The 15,826-nt window shown below is 47.2% G+C and overlaps 1 protein-coding gene across 4 annotated transcripts in view; it reads right to left on the bottom strand.

The window, feature by feature from the left end:
• Nucleotides 1-15,826, bottom strand: part of CAMK1D (calcium/calmodulin dependent protein kinase ID) — a 497,275-nt gene that overhangs the window by 67,247 nt on the left and 414,202 nt on the right. For all 4 annotated transcript variants that reach the window (XM_017886697.1, XM_017886698.1, XM_017886700.1 and 1 more), the window contains one exon: nucleotides 7,679-7,817. In XM_017886697.1, the coding sequence (XP_017742186.1) occupies nucleotides 7,679-7,817 (139 nt within the window). The remainder of the gene's footprint in view (nucleotides 1-7,678; nucleotides 7,818-15,826) is intronic.

The following is a 15,826-nucleotide window of genomic DNA, read 5'->3' as shown; positions in this document are numbered from 1 at the left end:
GCTCTGTCGCCCAGGTTGGAGTGCAGTGGCCAGATCTCAGCTCACTGCAAGCTCCGCCTCCCGGGTTTACGCCATTCTCCTGCCTCACCCTCTCAAGTAGCTGGGACTACAGGCACCCGCCACCTCGCCCGGCTAGTTTTTTGTATTTTTTAGTAGAGATGGGGTTTCACCGGGTTAGCCAGGATGGTCTCCATCTCCTGACCTCGTGATCCGCCCGTCTCAGCCTCCCAAAGTGCTGGGATTACAGGCTTGAGCCACCACGCCCGGCCCATTTTATTTCTAAATAACGAAACTACGAAGATAAAAAGCCACATTCCTCCCTCACGATTCGCCAATAAGGAAATTCCTTGTGGGCAAAAGACAGACAAAACTCAAAGTATGGCCAGGCATGGTGGTTCACACCTGTAATCCCAGCACTTTGGGAGGCCGAGGCAGGTGGATCACCTGAGGTCAGGAGTTCAAGACCAGCCTGACCAACATAGCGAAACCCCATCTCTACTAAAAATACAAAAATTAGCCGGGCGTGGTGGCACATGCCTGTAATCCCGGCTATTTGGGAGGCTGAGGCAGGAGAATTGCTTGAACCCAGGAGGCAGAGGTTGCAGTGAGCCAAGATCGCGCCATTGCACTCCAGCCTGGACAATGAGAGTGAAACTTCGTCTCAAAATAACTAACTAACTAACTCAAAGTCCTCCCTCTGCTCACAGGAGACAAAAGCATACCTGATGGCTTCCTCTGCCCTGTGGTTTCGCTGAGCCAGACTAAGGCGTGAGTGACTATTCCTGTAAATTATGTATTCAGTGAAGAGCTGATCAGAGACTCAAAAGAAAGCAACCCTTTGTCTCTTATCTACCTAAGACCTGGAACCTTCTGCTTTGAGTTGTCCCGCCTTTTCAGACCTAGCCAATGTACATCTTACACATATTGACTGATGTCTTGACCGAGCCAATGTACATGGTACACATATTGATTGCTATCTCATGTCTCCCTACAATGTATAAAACCAAGCTGTGCCCTGACCACCTTGGGCACATGTCATTAGGACCTCTTGAGGCTGTGTCAGGGGCACATCCTTAAACCTGGCAAAATAAACTTTCTAAATTGACGGAGACCTGGCCGGGCACAGTGGCTCATGTCTGTAATCCCAGCACTTTGGGAGACTGAGGTGAGTGGATCACCTGAGGTCAGGAGACCAGCCTGGCCAACATGGTGAAACCTCATCTCTATTAAAAATACAAAATTACCCAGGCATAGTGGCAGGCGCCTGTAATCCCAGCTACTTCGGGGGGTGAGGCAGGAGAATCACTTGAACCTGGGAGGCGCAGGTTGCAGTGAGCCGATATTGCACCACTGCACTCCAGCCTGGGCAAAAAGAGCAAAACTCTGTCTCAAAATAAATAAAAAATAAAATAAATTGACTGAGGCCTGTCTCAGATATTTTTGGGTTCACAAGAATGACCAGACTTATTTAGAAAAGTGGTTCTCAGCCTGTTGTGTGGCAGAGGCACCTGTGAGGGTATTCACTGGCCGGAGATCTTGCCCTTCAGTGGGTCTGAGATGGGGCCCAGGGCTCTGGATTTCGAGCTCCACAAGCAGCATTCTGATATGTCACCATTGCAGTGAAGAAATTTTCAGAACTCACCAAGACTCCCTCCTTGACCAAACTTGAGGCAGGCTCCTCTAAGTCCCCTCCTCTCCTCGGCCTTGACCTTGGCCTTGTCTATCCTGCCCCTGCCAGGCCTGCACAGCCCTCTCTTAGCGAGCGTCTCCCAGGTCGGAGAATTCCCCACCACGGGTATCTGATCAAGTTCTTCACCCACCCCACCCCCACTGACAGGACTGCCCCGCTGAAGGCAGGCCAAGGTGATTCGCTATTGAGATTGGGGTGATACAGGAGCTAGAAACAAATTATTTAGGCAGATAGTGAGGGTAAAAGAGTCCTCGGCTCCTGGCTAACCCGGTGAAACCCCATCTCTACTAAAAAATACAAAAAACTAGCCGGGCGAGGTGGTGGGCGCCTGTAGTCCCAGCTACTCGGGAGGCTGAGGCAGGAGAATGGCGTGAACCCGGGAGGCGGAGCTTGCAGTGAGCTGAGATCTGGCCACTGCACTCCAGCCTGGGCGACAGAGCGAGACTCCGTCTCAAAAAAAAAAAAAGAGTCCTCGGCAAGGCTTCCCTTCTAACAAAAAGCAGCCCAATAAATTCTTATTAGTTTTTTTTCTAACAAAGAACAGCCTGAAAAATCAAGCTGCAAACACAAACAACAAGCTGGAAGCTTTCACCGGTGAAGTGCGGCAGCTGTGCCAGTAGAAAAGGGCCACCCGGGGGCCAGGCATGTCCCACATGGAGGCTCCATCTTCCCTTTTCTTTGTCAGCCATGTGTACGCCACTGCACTCCAGCCTGGGGACAGAGGCAACACTCAAAACAAACAAACAAACAAACAAAAAAAAGAAACAGGCAACATGGGGCTGGCCAGGCAGAGAACCCATCTGCATCATAAAAGATTAGGGTGGGGATGGCTGGGCGCGGTGGCTCACACCTTTAACCCCAGCACTTTCGGAGGCCAAGGCGGGTGGATCACCTGAGGTCGGGAGTTTGAGACCAGCCTGGCCTACATGGAGAAACCCCATTTCTACTAAAAACAAAATTAGCCAGGCGTGGTGGCACATGCCTGTAATCCCAGCTACTAGGGAGGCTGAGGCAGGAGAATCACTTGAACCTGGGAGGCCGAGGTTGTGGTGAGCCGAGATCGCGCCATTGCACTCCAGCCTGGGCAACAAAAGCGAAACTCCGTCTCAAAAAAAAAGACGAGTTGGGGCGGCCAGCTTTTCATGCCCTATGGAAATGGCACACATAGCCCTAACTAGTTTTTTGTGTGCTATACAAATGGCACACCTGGTCCAACCAATCTTTTGTGCCCTATGTAAGTCAGACATCACCTCCTCAAGCTCAGCTATAAAACCCCCTGCACTTCACCGCAGACTGGAAACCCGCTGGGACCCCTCTCTGTGCAGGAAAGAGCTCTTCTCTTTCTTTCACCTATTAAATTTCCGCTCTTAAGCTCACTCCTTGTGTGTCTGCATCCTTGATTTCCTTGTGAGAGAATGAATCTCGGGTATCACCCCAGACAATGAGGCCACTTCAGGGGCATTAGGGATCTGATGAGATAACAAGGGTGGAAGATTTCAGCTCAACTGATTCAGCAGGATTCTTGCTAAACACTGGACCTACTGGATGGACAGCCAGAGAGCAGGTCCTAGTCAGAAAGAGGACTCAAAGGGGCCTTTGTCAACGTCTAAGTCCTCCGCCTGCCTTTAGCAGGAATCCTGCCAGGTCAGGTTAGCAAAAATCCCCCGATTTCCCAACCACTACCCCATCCCCTCTCTTCTTTGGCTATCAATCCCTGCTCATCTTGCTGTATTCCAAGTTGAGCTCAATGACATTGCAATGGTCTTGAATAAAGCCTTCCTTACCGTTTCAAGTAGCGTCTAAAGAATTTTGTTCTTTAACAGAACCTAAAGAATAAATACTATCCTTCACCCCAAATAATACACAAAGGGATGGCAGTTAAGAGTCACTGTGACATTAATCTTGTGGATGAAGCAGGAGATTAGAAGAAAATCAACTGTGTGCTGAAGGATGCTTCCAATGAGATTTTATTTATTTATTTATTATTTTGGAGATGGAGTCTCGCTCTGTCACCCAGGCTAGAGTGCAGTGGTGCAATCTCAGCTCACTGCAACATTCACCTCTTGGGTTCAAGCAATTCTCCTGCCTCAGCCTCCCAAATAGCGGGGATCACAGGCATGTGCCACCACAGCTGGCTAACTTTGTATTTTTAGTAGAGACAGGGATTCATCATGTTGACCAGGCTGGTCTCAAACTCCTAACCTTAGGCGATCCATCCACCTTGGCCTCCCAAAGTATTGGGATTACATGTGTGAGCCCACCGCGCTGGCCCCAACGAGTTTTAAAAGAAAATAAAGTGGTCAATCAGTTGAAACAAGAATACTCTCACGCTTAGAAAAGGGGCGGGAATGCTCGAACCATAAAGTCCACGTGCTTCCTGCTTTCTATGGATGTTTAGGGATTATCCTTTACTAAACGATAAGGATCCAGTCATGGGTGCTGAGAGAAGACAATGCTGTTATTTCTGACTTTTTATCTTCCTTGTCCCAGGAGGTGATAAGGAGCGGAGAATAAGTGATTTCACACTGCTAAACAAGGCATAATCCAGGCAAGGGGTGGCCAAAGGGCCCAGAGCATCCACACATCCTTCCTATAAAAGATTCATCTGCGTCAGTAAAATGCTCTTTTGAAGACCAATTATACCCAAGGAGGGTTAAATCAACTGTTCATTCACAATTTAGATCAATACTTTTCTTTTTCTTTTTGAGATGAAGCATCACTCTTGTTGCCCAGGCTGGAGTGCAATGGCACGATCTCGGCTCACTGCAACTTCTGCCTCCCCGGTTCAAGTGATTCTCCTGCTTCAGCCTCCTGAGTAGCTGGGATTACAGGGGCCTGCCACCACACCCGCTAATTTTTGTATTTTTAGTAGAGATGGGGTTTCCCCATGTTGGTCAGGCTGGTCTCGAACTCCTGACCTCAGGCAATCCACCCGCCTCGGCCTCCCAAAGTGCTGGGATTACAGGCGTGAGCCCCCATGTGCGGCTGATCAATACTTTTAATTGGCCCAAGACTTAGTAAGGACAGCAGGGCTTTTCCTGGGAGATGGGAGTGGGGGAGGGAAGACCGTGGGGGGAGAGGCAGGCTCAGGTATCATCTGGGTGGGAGGCCCCGGTCCCCAGCAGGAGGGCTGTGGGGGTGGTGGCCGCAGGGAGAGGGGTCTGGCCCACATTGCATCCCAATTCCTCCTGGTGTCCAAAGAGGTCTGGGACTCACAGCAAAAATTAACTTTTCTGCATTTGATGGCATCTTAGAAAGACAACTGGTGGCTAATACCTGAGTTGGAATATCAACTCCAACCCTTTATAATAATCTACATAATAAGCTTTAAAAAGATCGGAATCAACACACTTCTGGTAACGTTAATATTATCCATAATCACATTCCCACTCCAGTGATTCTCAACTAGGGGCAATTTTGCCCCCCAGGGGATGGATATCTGGCAATGCCTAAGGACATTTGTAGCTGTTAACAATTCCAGACGTGGTACTGGTATCCATGAGCAGAAGCCAAGGATGCGGCTCTAAATCCCACAGTGCCCAAGTGCAGGGGCTGAGAATCACGATCCTAATCCACTGAGGCAGGAGCAGGCACTTCCAGTCTCAGTCACTTCATTTTGCAAAAAGAGCAACTGTCTCTAATAGCTTCCCGGGGCAACAAGACATCACATAGCTTTCCACAAGGAGAAGGAGGTACATTTGCAGGTAGACTGGGGCAGTATTCCAATTGCTGCACTAAGCTTAAATTAACACGATCATCCTCTCTCTATTGCTCTGGGCTTGGTTATATAGGTGATTTTAATTTTAATTTTCTTAGCTGTTTATGCAAATTTAGTAGTCCAATTTCAACTTCCTCCTCATAGATCAAACTCCTTTGTGCCTCTGAAAAGAGATCACAGAAAGGTCCTTAAATGGCTGGCAGTGTTCTTTACATAACGACAGGCCCGGTGATCTCAAGGCTCCACAGGATGGAAGCTGCAAGTACTTCTCCAAAAGCATTACGTGGGTTAACTAAAAACATTAACTCCCATATAGCCAGTTAGCCTTTCTAAGGGAGAGATAAACATTGCCCCTCCTGGATATGCCTTATTTGCTTAGAAATTATTTTTCTAGTAAGTACAGTCAGCTAGCCCATCACAGCACATCCCTGTGGTCACCACACGCACGTGTTCAGAGAGAGCTGCCTGTGGTGTTCTGGAAGCACAGAACTGGCATTTGTGGGGGGGCCCAAGAGATCAGAGAAGGCCTGGAGGCCTGGCGCAGAGGTGCCAGGTCGGCTGAGCTAGCCCCTACCTAGCCCTCTGAAGTATCTCCAGGCCCTGAACATGAGCTGACCATGCCCACAGCCATTTCAGATGTCAAGAAGCCTGCAGAGGGTGAAGGCTCAAAGGGATCCACTAAGATTCCCAAATATCCTCGCCCAGTGGTTTTCCAAGAGTAGCTCCCAGACCAGCATCCTCATCACGGGCAGACCTATTAGAAACCCAACTTTTCAGGCCCCACTGGAGACCTACAGAATCAGACCACTGGGGATGGGGCAGCAGTCTCTATTTTCATAGCCCTCCAGACAATTCCGATATGGGCGAAACACTGACTGGGTCAATGGAACATGACAACATGCAGAAAAACCATGGTAGTGAGTCTTCATGAAAGAAAAAGCTACACCACTTTATTCCTTGGTTCCCAGTAGCAGATAATGGCCAGGTGCGGAAACTCTGTTTAGACAAATGTTTATGACTGGTTCTTTAAATTGATTTTGATTTCCCACAGTTGTATATAGCACAGCTTCCAGATAATATGATCTTCGTGTTTATAATGAGTGGTGGGTATGTGTGCTGGGGTGGAATTTTTGTCTTGACTGGTGCAGTAAGCTCTGGGGGCAGGACCTGTAAATATCCTAGAATGACGCCACACTGCAGCTTTGGGTCAACCGCACTGCTTTCCACTGTTTCTCAAGTTAATATGTCTGATACCTACCTTTGGTACCGTATGTGTGACATCCACCCTTCAGAACTGTATGTTTGACATCTGTTCTCCAGTGTCTACACAGACCTGCTAGGGAGGGGCATATATGCCCATATAAGGCCCAGATCCTTCTGTGCCAAGGGGTAAAGGGTCAATATACCAAAACCTCATTAAGAAATTGTAAGAAAAGAACCTGCAGGACACTATTTTTATTTATTTATTTATTTTGAGACAGAGTTTTGCTCTGTCACCCAGGCTGGAGTGCAGTGGCGTGATCTCGGCTTACTGCAACCTTCACCTCCCAGGTTCAAGTGATTCTCCTGCCTCGGCCTCCCGAGTAGCTGGGACTATAGGCGCACACCACCACACCCAGCTAATTGTATTTTTGTAAAGATGGGGTTTCACCATGTTGGCCAGGATGGTCCCGATCTCTTGACCTTGTGATCTGCCTGCCTCGGCCTCCCAAAGTGCTGGGATTACAGGCAAGAGTCACCATGCCTGGCCAGTCATAGCTCTTTTAACCTGTCTTTTTCCCTTCTGTTTCTCTTCTCCCTCTTCTATATCTGCTTACCTTCTGTTTCCTTTCACTTTCCTCTCACGGTGTCTGACCACTGCTCTCTTTCTTTTATACGGTGTGTTGTGCTGAAATGGGACTGGAATTGGCAAAGGTACTGCGGAACTGCACCAAGAGAAGGGTCTCTGCAGCCTACATGTCTTGAGCAAAATCATCTCTTAGATGGGCTTGAAGCCATATATAACCCACCTCCCTGTAACCCTTTGGCTACATAATAGTCGTAAAAATCTCATGAACAGGGGCCAACCGTGTGAATCTTCATCTTCTTTCAAGATACTTCTGGGTCTGGATCCCAAAGGCCCTGACAAATGAAAGTACACAAATGCCCACCATCTGTTGCGCCCACTGTACATCAGAGCAGCCGCAGGCCCCCACTGGCATCAGCCCTCTTGGACAGGTGCATCGCGGGCTGCAGAGTGGCTGCGGGACGCTGTTCAGCAGTGGCCTCACCTTGAGGTCTCTGTGGACGATGCCCATTCTGTGGAGATAGTACACGGCATCCAAGACTTGGCGGATCAGAGTGCTGGCATCCTTCTCCGTATAAAATCCCTTCTCCACTATCCGGTCAAACAGCTCTCCACCAGACACCCTGGCAAAAAAGAACATAGTAGAAGTTTGAGAGGATCTGTTGAATTGTGAAGGGAAAGCTTCCAATGTAATAAAAGACCCAAACTTTATTGCAAAAATGAATCCATTTTCAGATTGAGATGTTGTCCCCTTATTCCTCAGAGGCTATAGCCAGGAAATGTTTCCATGTCACAGCAGTGCAAATGTTTGGAACAAAGTAAAGGAAATTTTAAAAAACAGGGTCCATGGACCCGCCACACCTGGGGTCTGTCCAGGCCTTTGCCTCTGTTCTGCTGTGATGATGTAAAAAGTTTAAAAAAAAAACCCTTCCTGAATACCAGCATCCTTGGGTACAGGGAGATGACCCTGAATAAGATGTCTCCTTTGCATGAGACAGTATCCTTAAATGACCGAGAGTGTTGTAGGCAAAACACTGGCCTGCCAACGGGATGTCTGGGTTTTTGACCAAGTTCTGCTCCTAATATACTGAGCTATGAACACTCCCTGAATCCCTGGACCTTGACGTTTTCATGTGTAAAATTAGGGGATGAATCTGGTCAACATTTTCAGCAGTGAGTGGGAACATGCCCTCGGAATGATCAGAACCTCAAAGCCACTTCTGATTTACGAAAAAGCAGGCAAAAAATCAACACGATATTTCATCACTTTGCTTTGATTTTAGTGATGCTGTATCTTTTTATTTGCTTTGCATTTCGGATTGCATTTAACATTTTTAAACATTTTTCAAAATGGGACTAGGTTGGCAAGGGTCAAGAAGCCCTCGGGGGGCAACCTCTCCGGCACCTTTCAGCTCTGATATTTTATGCTGCTCTGAGTTCAGCAAAATAATGGAAGTGTACGAGCTAGAATACAAACTCAACTAGTGTTCTCCACATTATCTCAAATCAGTAAACCATCTTGGAAATAAATTTCAAGGGATTTATTAACACTACTGAAAAAAAAAAAGAAACATTTCTCAAAAACAAGATGAGATGGATTTGAAATACTAAAATCAAAAAGCAGCTTAAAAAACAACCTTAAAGCTTTCATAGATACAACAGAAGACAAGCCCTATGGTAACACACACTCATACACACACAAAAAGATAGGATTCATTTTCCACAAGGCACAACAATTTATGTGCAATAACTGATCCACTGAAACCTTCTTCTAAAAAAACTAATCAAACAACCACTGCAGCTGTGAAAGGCCTATGCGCTAGTCTCTTCCATTACCTAGAGTCATAGCAGGCAATATTGTGCTTGGATCCTGTTTCATTTCCAAGGCAAACTGACAATCTAGATAAGAAAGAAAAGGTGCTCAGGAAAAATAAAAAAGCAATTCAAAGAGTGAAAAGAAATGGAAATGACTGGGAGAAACCACATTTTGACGACCACGTTGTCTAAATGATCCATGCTTAGGTAAGCCAAGAGCCCAAGATATTCCTCCTGACACCAACTTCTCTCCGCTTGTCATTTTTCAGAACCTTCCCCCAACAAGTTTCAACATCTGAAACTTTGCAGAGCTCGAGGAAGTACAAGAGGTAGACTGCTGTTAGGGACAAAGTGAGAGGCATTCACTTCTTCACTTCTTCTTTTTTTTTTTTGAGACGGAGTCTCGCTCTGTCACCCAGGATCTCAGCTCACTGCAAGCTCTGCCTACCGGGTTCATGCCACTCTCCTGCCTCAGGTGCCCGCCACCTCGCCCAGCTAGTTTTTTGTATTTTTTAGTAGAGACGGGGTTTCACCATGTTAGCCAGGAGGGTCTCAATCTCCTGACCTCGTGATCTGCCCGTCTCGGCCTCCCAAAGTGCTGGGATTACAGACTTGAGCCACCGCGCCCGGCTCACTTCTTCTTATTTTTTCTGAGACAGGGTCTCATTCTGCAGCCCAGGCTGGAATGCAGTGGCATGATCACAGCTCTCTGCAGCCTTGACCTACAGGGCTTAAGCGATCCTCCCACCTAGCTCAGCTTCCTGAGGAGCTGGGATCACAGGTATGCGCCACCACACCCGGCTAATTTTTGTATTTTTAGTAGAGACGGAGTTTCACCACATTGCCCAGGCTGGTTTCAAATTCCTGGGCTGAAGAGATCCTCCCGCCTTGGCCTCCCAAAGTGCTGGGATTACAGGCATGAGCCACTGCACCCAGCGTGCATTCACTTAATTATTTATTCAACCACTAACTCAACATTTCCTGGGTGCCCATTACATGCCAGCGAGCATGCCCAGTGGGAGGCAATTGAAGCAGCTTTCGCTATGAGGGAGGGATGTCTGTTTTGATTGTGCCCTTCCACATAGGCCCCCTTCCATTAGCAGACTCCCTAACTGCTGTCTCCAGGGCTCGCTTCTCACTGTTCTGCCCCCTACTGTCTCCTCTCCTCTGCAGCTGCTGGAGGACCTGTGGCAACAATGCTTACCCCTTCCACTGCTCCCACCACCTCCTGCCCTTAGGACCCCATGATCCAAACCTTGCCCGACCCTCTGCCTTCCTCAAAACCTACCTGTCTTGCTTCCCATTCTATCAAGGTCCTCTTTTTCCCCATTATGTGATATATAAGGTATGGACAAATTCTACTGAATAAAAATATCTGCATATATTTTCTGTCTTACAGCAGTGCCACAGGTCAGCAATGCAGTGAAAACCAAAGCATCAAAGGGTACTATGTACTGTTGCAGAGTCTCAATGCGCTGCACATTTAATATTCTGCTTCTTACATTTCAAATTGCACCAGGGCTCTATTTTTCTGAACATTGCTTAGAAAGAATTTGGTTTCCATAGAAACCGAGGCACAAGGGGAAAGTTTAGAATATTGCCAATAAAGAAATACGATAATATGATATTGTCATATATTTTTATGACTAATAAAAAATCTTAAATCTGCAAATCTCTTTGTACTTTTCAAAAGTCTCCTTAAGCCTGCATTTCAAAAACCTATGGTACTGTTATGGACTGAATGTCTATGTCCCCCAGAATTTATATACTGAAGACTTAATTCCCAATGTGATGATGGCGTTTGGAGCTGGGGTCTTTGGGAGGTGATTAGGTTTAGATGAAGTCAAGAGGATGCAGCCGGGTGCCGTGGCTCATGCCTGTATTCCCAGCACTTTGGGAGGCTGAGGAGGGCGGATCACCTGAGGTCAGGAGTTCGAGACCAGCCTGGCCAACATGGTGAAAATCCATCTCTACAAAAATACAAAAATTAGCTGAGCATGATGGCAGGTGCCGGTAATCCTAGCTGCTCGGGAGGCTGAAGCAGGAGAAGTGCTTGAACCGGGAGGCAGAGGTTGCAGTGAGCCGAGATCGTGCCATTGCACTCTAGCCTGGGCAACAGAGCAAGACTCCATCTCAAAAAAAAAAAAAAAAAAAAAAAAGGGTGGGGCCCCATGCTGGGATCAGTGTCCCTGTAAGAAGAAGGAGACCAGAACTCTCTCTTTACCATGTGAGGACACAAGGAGAAGGCAGCTGCCTCCAAGGCAGGAATGGAGACCTTGCTATAATCTTCCCATGCTAGCACCTTGATCTCAGACTTCCAGCCTCCAGAACGGTGAGAAAATAAATTTCTGTTGTTTAACCCAATATATATGGTATTTTGTTGTGGCAGCCAGCACTGACTTATTCACAAAACTAGCTGTGAGATAGACACTGTCCCAGAATCACTGCTGGGGAAATAAGTTTGGCATTATGGCAATCTGCACGTCTCATTTTCAGGCTTGCAGACCATGCTTAGGTTGGCTGTTTGATTGCTGAGCTGATTGACTGAGAGATTTTTTTTGAGTCAGACACCTTCTGTGTCAAGCCTCCTGTGTGCATGTTTGAAAGCTCCACATCAGAAATGAAGTTCCCCAATTAAAACATGCAAAGCATCAGAATGAAGTTAGAAGGGACAGGGGTCAGGTGATTGGGGAAAAGGAGTAGAACCATAGTAATATATCAATACATTAAAATGAATAAATGAGGCCGGGCATAGTGGCTCACGCCTGTAATCCCAGCACTTCGGGAGGCCAGGGTGGTTGAGACTGCAGTGAGCTATGATCGCAACACTGCACTCCAGTCTGGGTGAAGGACCAAGACCCTGTCTCAAAAAAAAAAAATAAAGTGAATCAATGGCATAATAGCTATTAGGAGAGAGGCTCAGCTTCATAAGATGCAGATCTGGAAAGGTAAACAGGCTGGCAAAGATTAAGGAAGCAGAAGACAGAAGAGATAGTCGAAAATTCTCTACTCTTCTGAATTCCAACTTTGAAATTTATTTAGAATAACCTGCCTCTGCACTGAACTTGGGTTTGTTCAGTTTCTTTTTTTTTTTTTGAGACGGAGTCTTGCTCTGTCGCCCAGGCTGGAGTGCAGTGGCGCGATCTCGGCTCACTGTAAGCTCCGCCTCCCGGGTTTACGCCATTCTCCAGCCTCAGCCTCCCAAGTAGCTGGGACTACAGGCGCCGCCACCTCGCCCGGCTAGTTTTTTGTATTTTTTAGTAGAGACGGGGTTTCACCGTGTTAGCCAGGATGGTCTCGATCTTCTGACCTCGTGATCCACCTGCCTCAGCCTCCCAAAGTGCTGGGATTACAGGCGTGAGCCACTGCGCCCGGCAGGGTTTGTTCAGTCTCTAATCTTCCTTGGCTAAGACAGTATAATGCTATTGTATTGTGTGCAAATTTTAAATACGCAACTATGAAATCGCTTGATATAGTAATCTCAGTAAAATTTCAGTATGTTTGCCAAATTTTACATGACCCAAATCCTTTCAAATTAAGAAGTAACTGTCAAAAAACATAACATCATTTTGAAGTTGCTGGACCGAGTAAACGCAGCTCTGATGACACAGTGGTATACTGCAATGCAGTCTAATCGAGTCAGTATGCAATGTATCCCTTGTTAGTCCTTGGCCAACCATGCTGTTGTTTACATGCATTCAAAACTTCTCCATCTGATTTTGGTAGATATCCTGTTATCTTACAATTTACCGCTAATTGTAATTTAAAGTATTTTATGTCTTCGAACAATATCAACCACACATTCATTAAAAGGGAGCACTTCTGCTACTGCTGGAAGCAGCCTCCAACAATCCGTTCTACTCTAGTATGGAAGCTGGATGTAATAAAATAATATGAAGAAGGCCAAACAGTACAGTGCTGTGAGAGCAGTCTGAGAAATACTAGCCATGACGCTAGCGTAATAGAAAGTAGTGGCACATCAAATATTTGAAATTCACCTTCGAAATACCTTTGAAATACACAAAGTCTGCCCCATGTGTGGAGTGGAGAAGACACAGGGGGAATGGAGAAGACACGGGGCATGCTGCAAGGACTGTGCGGTCTCAACGGGCCCCAGAGCAAGGCTGGTTATAAATGTGTTTTCTAAGCAGCATTTCTCTTCCTTATATTTAGTCCTAAGGGGGAGATACTCTTGAAATCTGCAGGCTGTGATGAAGAAAGGCTACAAACAAACAAAGCATTTCTCAACTGAGAAACCCCAAGGTCCGGAAGGCAGATATTTACATTTTAACCTGGCTTGGAAAAGTTAGTTTCCATCTTCTGGATCTTTCCTCAATCAAGATCCACCTTGGCTGAACCTGAGATTTCCCTCTTTCCACTAAAGGCAGCTGTCCATCGTCCCACACTGGTGCCTATAATCGTCATAACGTCATTAGGTTTGGTGCCCACCCACACACACTCCCTGCTCCTGGGGGGACTCCCTCACCCACTTCTGGGAGATTAAGGTTTCATTTCATGCAACTCTCCCCTCAATATTTTCTTCCTTCAACAAATCCTACTTTAATAATTTTTAAAAATCTTTATTCTTGGAATTCCATTTCACAGTATCTTCCAGGCCTCAATCTGTTCAGAAATTTCCAAAATACAAACACACGCCTTTCCATCTAATAGACTGGCTATATTTAACCACCTGTATTCGGTTACACTCTGATTCTGGGCGTTTTGCCTTCTCCATATCTGGGTGTTATGGACTGAACTGAGTACCCCTAAAATCCATATGGTGAAGTTTTGACCCCCCAGTACACCTCAGAATCAGACTGTGTTTGGAGATAGGGCCTTTGAAGAGGTAACTGAGGTTTAACGAGGTTGTATGGATGGGCCCTAATCCAATAGGACCTGTGTCCTTACACAAAGAGGAAGAGACACTGGGAATTCCATGCACTCAAGGATGACCACGTCAGGACTCAGCAAGGAGACAGCTGTCTGCAAGCCAAGGAAAGAGGCCTCAAGAGAAATCAACCCTGCTGACACCCTCATCTTACACCTCCAGCCTCCAGAACTGTGAGAAAATACATGCCTGTTGTTTAAGCCACCCAGTCTGTGGTATACTGTTCCATTAGCCCAAACAAATACACCAGGCAACGTAAAGGGTCTTCCATACTCACGCGAAGTGTCTTTGAATATACATTCTCTTCATACATTTTTTTCAGGTTTATTGGGGGAAACCCACCCACCATGTTCGCTACTTATTGTGCTTTGTTTCTTCACCACATCATGGAATGATCCTGTACGGAGCCAGATAGTATGCTGTCTCTGTTTCCAACGGGTGCATAGTCCAGTGCGGGAGACTGACACACACAGCCAAGTAAACCAGGGTATGAATGGGTTTGAGGGTGGAGGGAGGCAGAGTGGTGAAGGTGCTTTGGAAGACTTCAAAAGAGCACCCAGAAGGGACCCCTGGGAAGAGGCAGAAGGGGGCAATCTGAGCTGTCTTAAAAGGAGGAGCAGGCTGGGCATGGTGGCTCACACCTGTAATCCCAGCATTTTGGGCAGCTGAGGTGGGTGAATCACCTGAGCTCAGGAGTTCAAGACCAGCCTGGACAACACGGTGAAACCCTATCTCTACTAAAAATACAAAAACCAGCCAGGTGTGGTGGCGCACTCCTGTAATCCCAGCTACTCGGGAGGCTGAGGCAGGAGAATCACTAGAGCCAGGGAGATGGAGGATGCGGTGAGCCAAGATCATACCACTGCATTCCAGCCTGGGCAACAAGAGCGAAACTCCATCTCAAAAATATAAGAAATAAAACTAAAAAGGAGGAGCAGTATTTAGTTAAGTGAAGAGAAGCCCAGAGGGCAGCCAAGGCCCAGTAAAGGGAACTATACTGAAAAAGGGGAACCAGTGAAAGCAGCCAGAACTCATTCTTTTGGAGAACACAGGCCATGAGAGAAGGGTTAAATGCACACACGGTAGAACCCTGCCAACTGAGGTGCCCGACCGTTCCGTCTGGGGAGCTACAGAAGCTGCTCTAGTTTACAGTCAAGACACCAGTGACAAATGACTTGCCACCTGTGACCCTAGCAGGATGCAGGGCTGGACAGGACAGAAGGGAGAAACTGAAGGGTAAGGAAAGGTTTCCCGGAGGAGGTGTCTCCACTACCTTTGTGTCTCTGGAGTCCAGCGGAGCACTTGTTGAACTGCAGACATTTCAGCTGATTCTCAAAGCAAGAGGAGGCTCAGAGAGACAGGAGTTAGGGAGAAGAGCATGAGAGGCAGGAAGGAAGCAGATACGGGAAGAGGCCTGATGTATCTAGAAAATGCAACTGGTTGAGGATGAAGTCGAGTCAGGAAGAGTTTTGAAACTCAAGCAGTGGAGGCTGGATGTGCTGCCTCAGATGACGGTCAGTGCTAAGCTGCTTGCGTCCTAAAGTTTACCATTTCCGAAAGAGGGGTTATGATCTGTGGAGTGGGTCTGGGGTGGAGGCATCATGGAATAAGGGCCCTTTGCTCGATATGTCCACTGTCTTTCAACAGAGGTCTGCAGCTGCTGTCACAACCCCTGCTGTGTTCCTCTCTGTTTTCTTCTCTCAGGTTTGCTCCAAACAACAAATCCACGTCGGCCAGCTCTGTGGTGGACACTGATTTTCTAGCCGTCCAGGCAGAAGCTTGAGTTGCCCTGGATGGGACCTCAGTGACTCATTACTGTCACCTGCTTCTAACTCTACCCTCTCAGTTTCCAGCCGGCCGCCCTTCAAGGCTGGCCAGGAAGAGTGTGGTTATGTCCAAAACAGTGCACAGGCTGGGCACGGTGACTCA

The sequence above is a fragment of the Rhinopithecus bieti genome, unplaced genomic scaffold (assembly GCF_001698545.2).
Source record: "Rhinopithecus bieti isolate Rb0 unplaced genomic scaffold, ASM169854v2 scaffold_13900, whole genome shotgun sequence".
NCBI lineage: Eukaryota > Metazoa > Chordata > Mammalia > Primates > Cercopithecidae > Rhinopithecus > Rhinopithecus bieti.
Note: the sequence above shows the minus strand (reverse complement) of the source record. Positions and strands in the feature narration are given on the sequence as shown.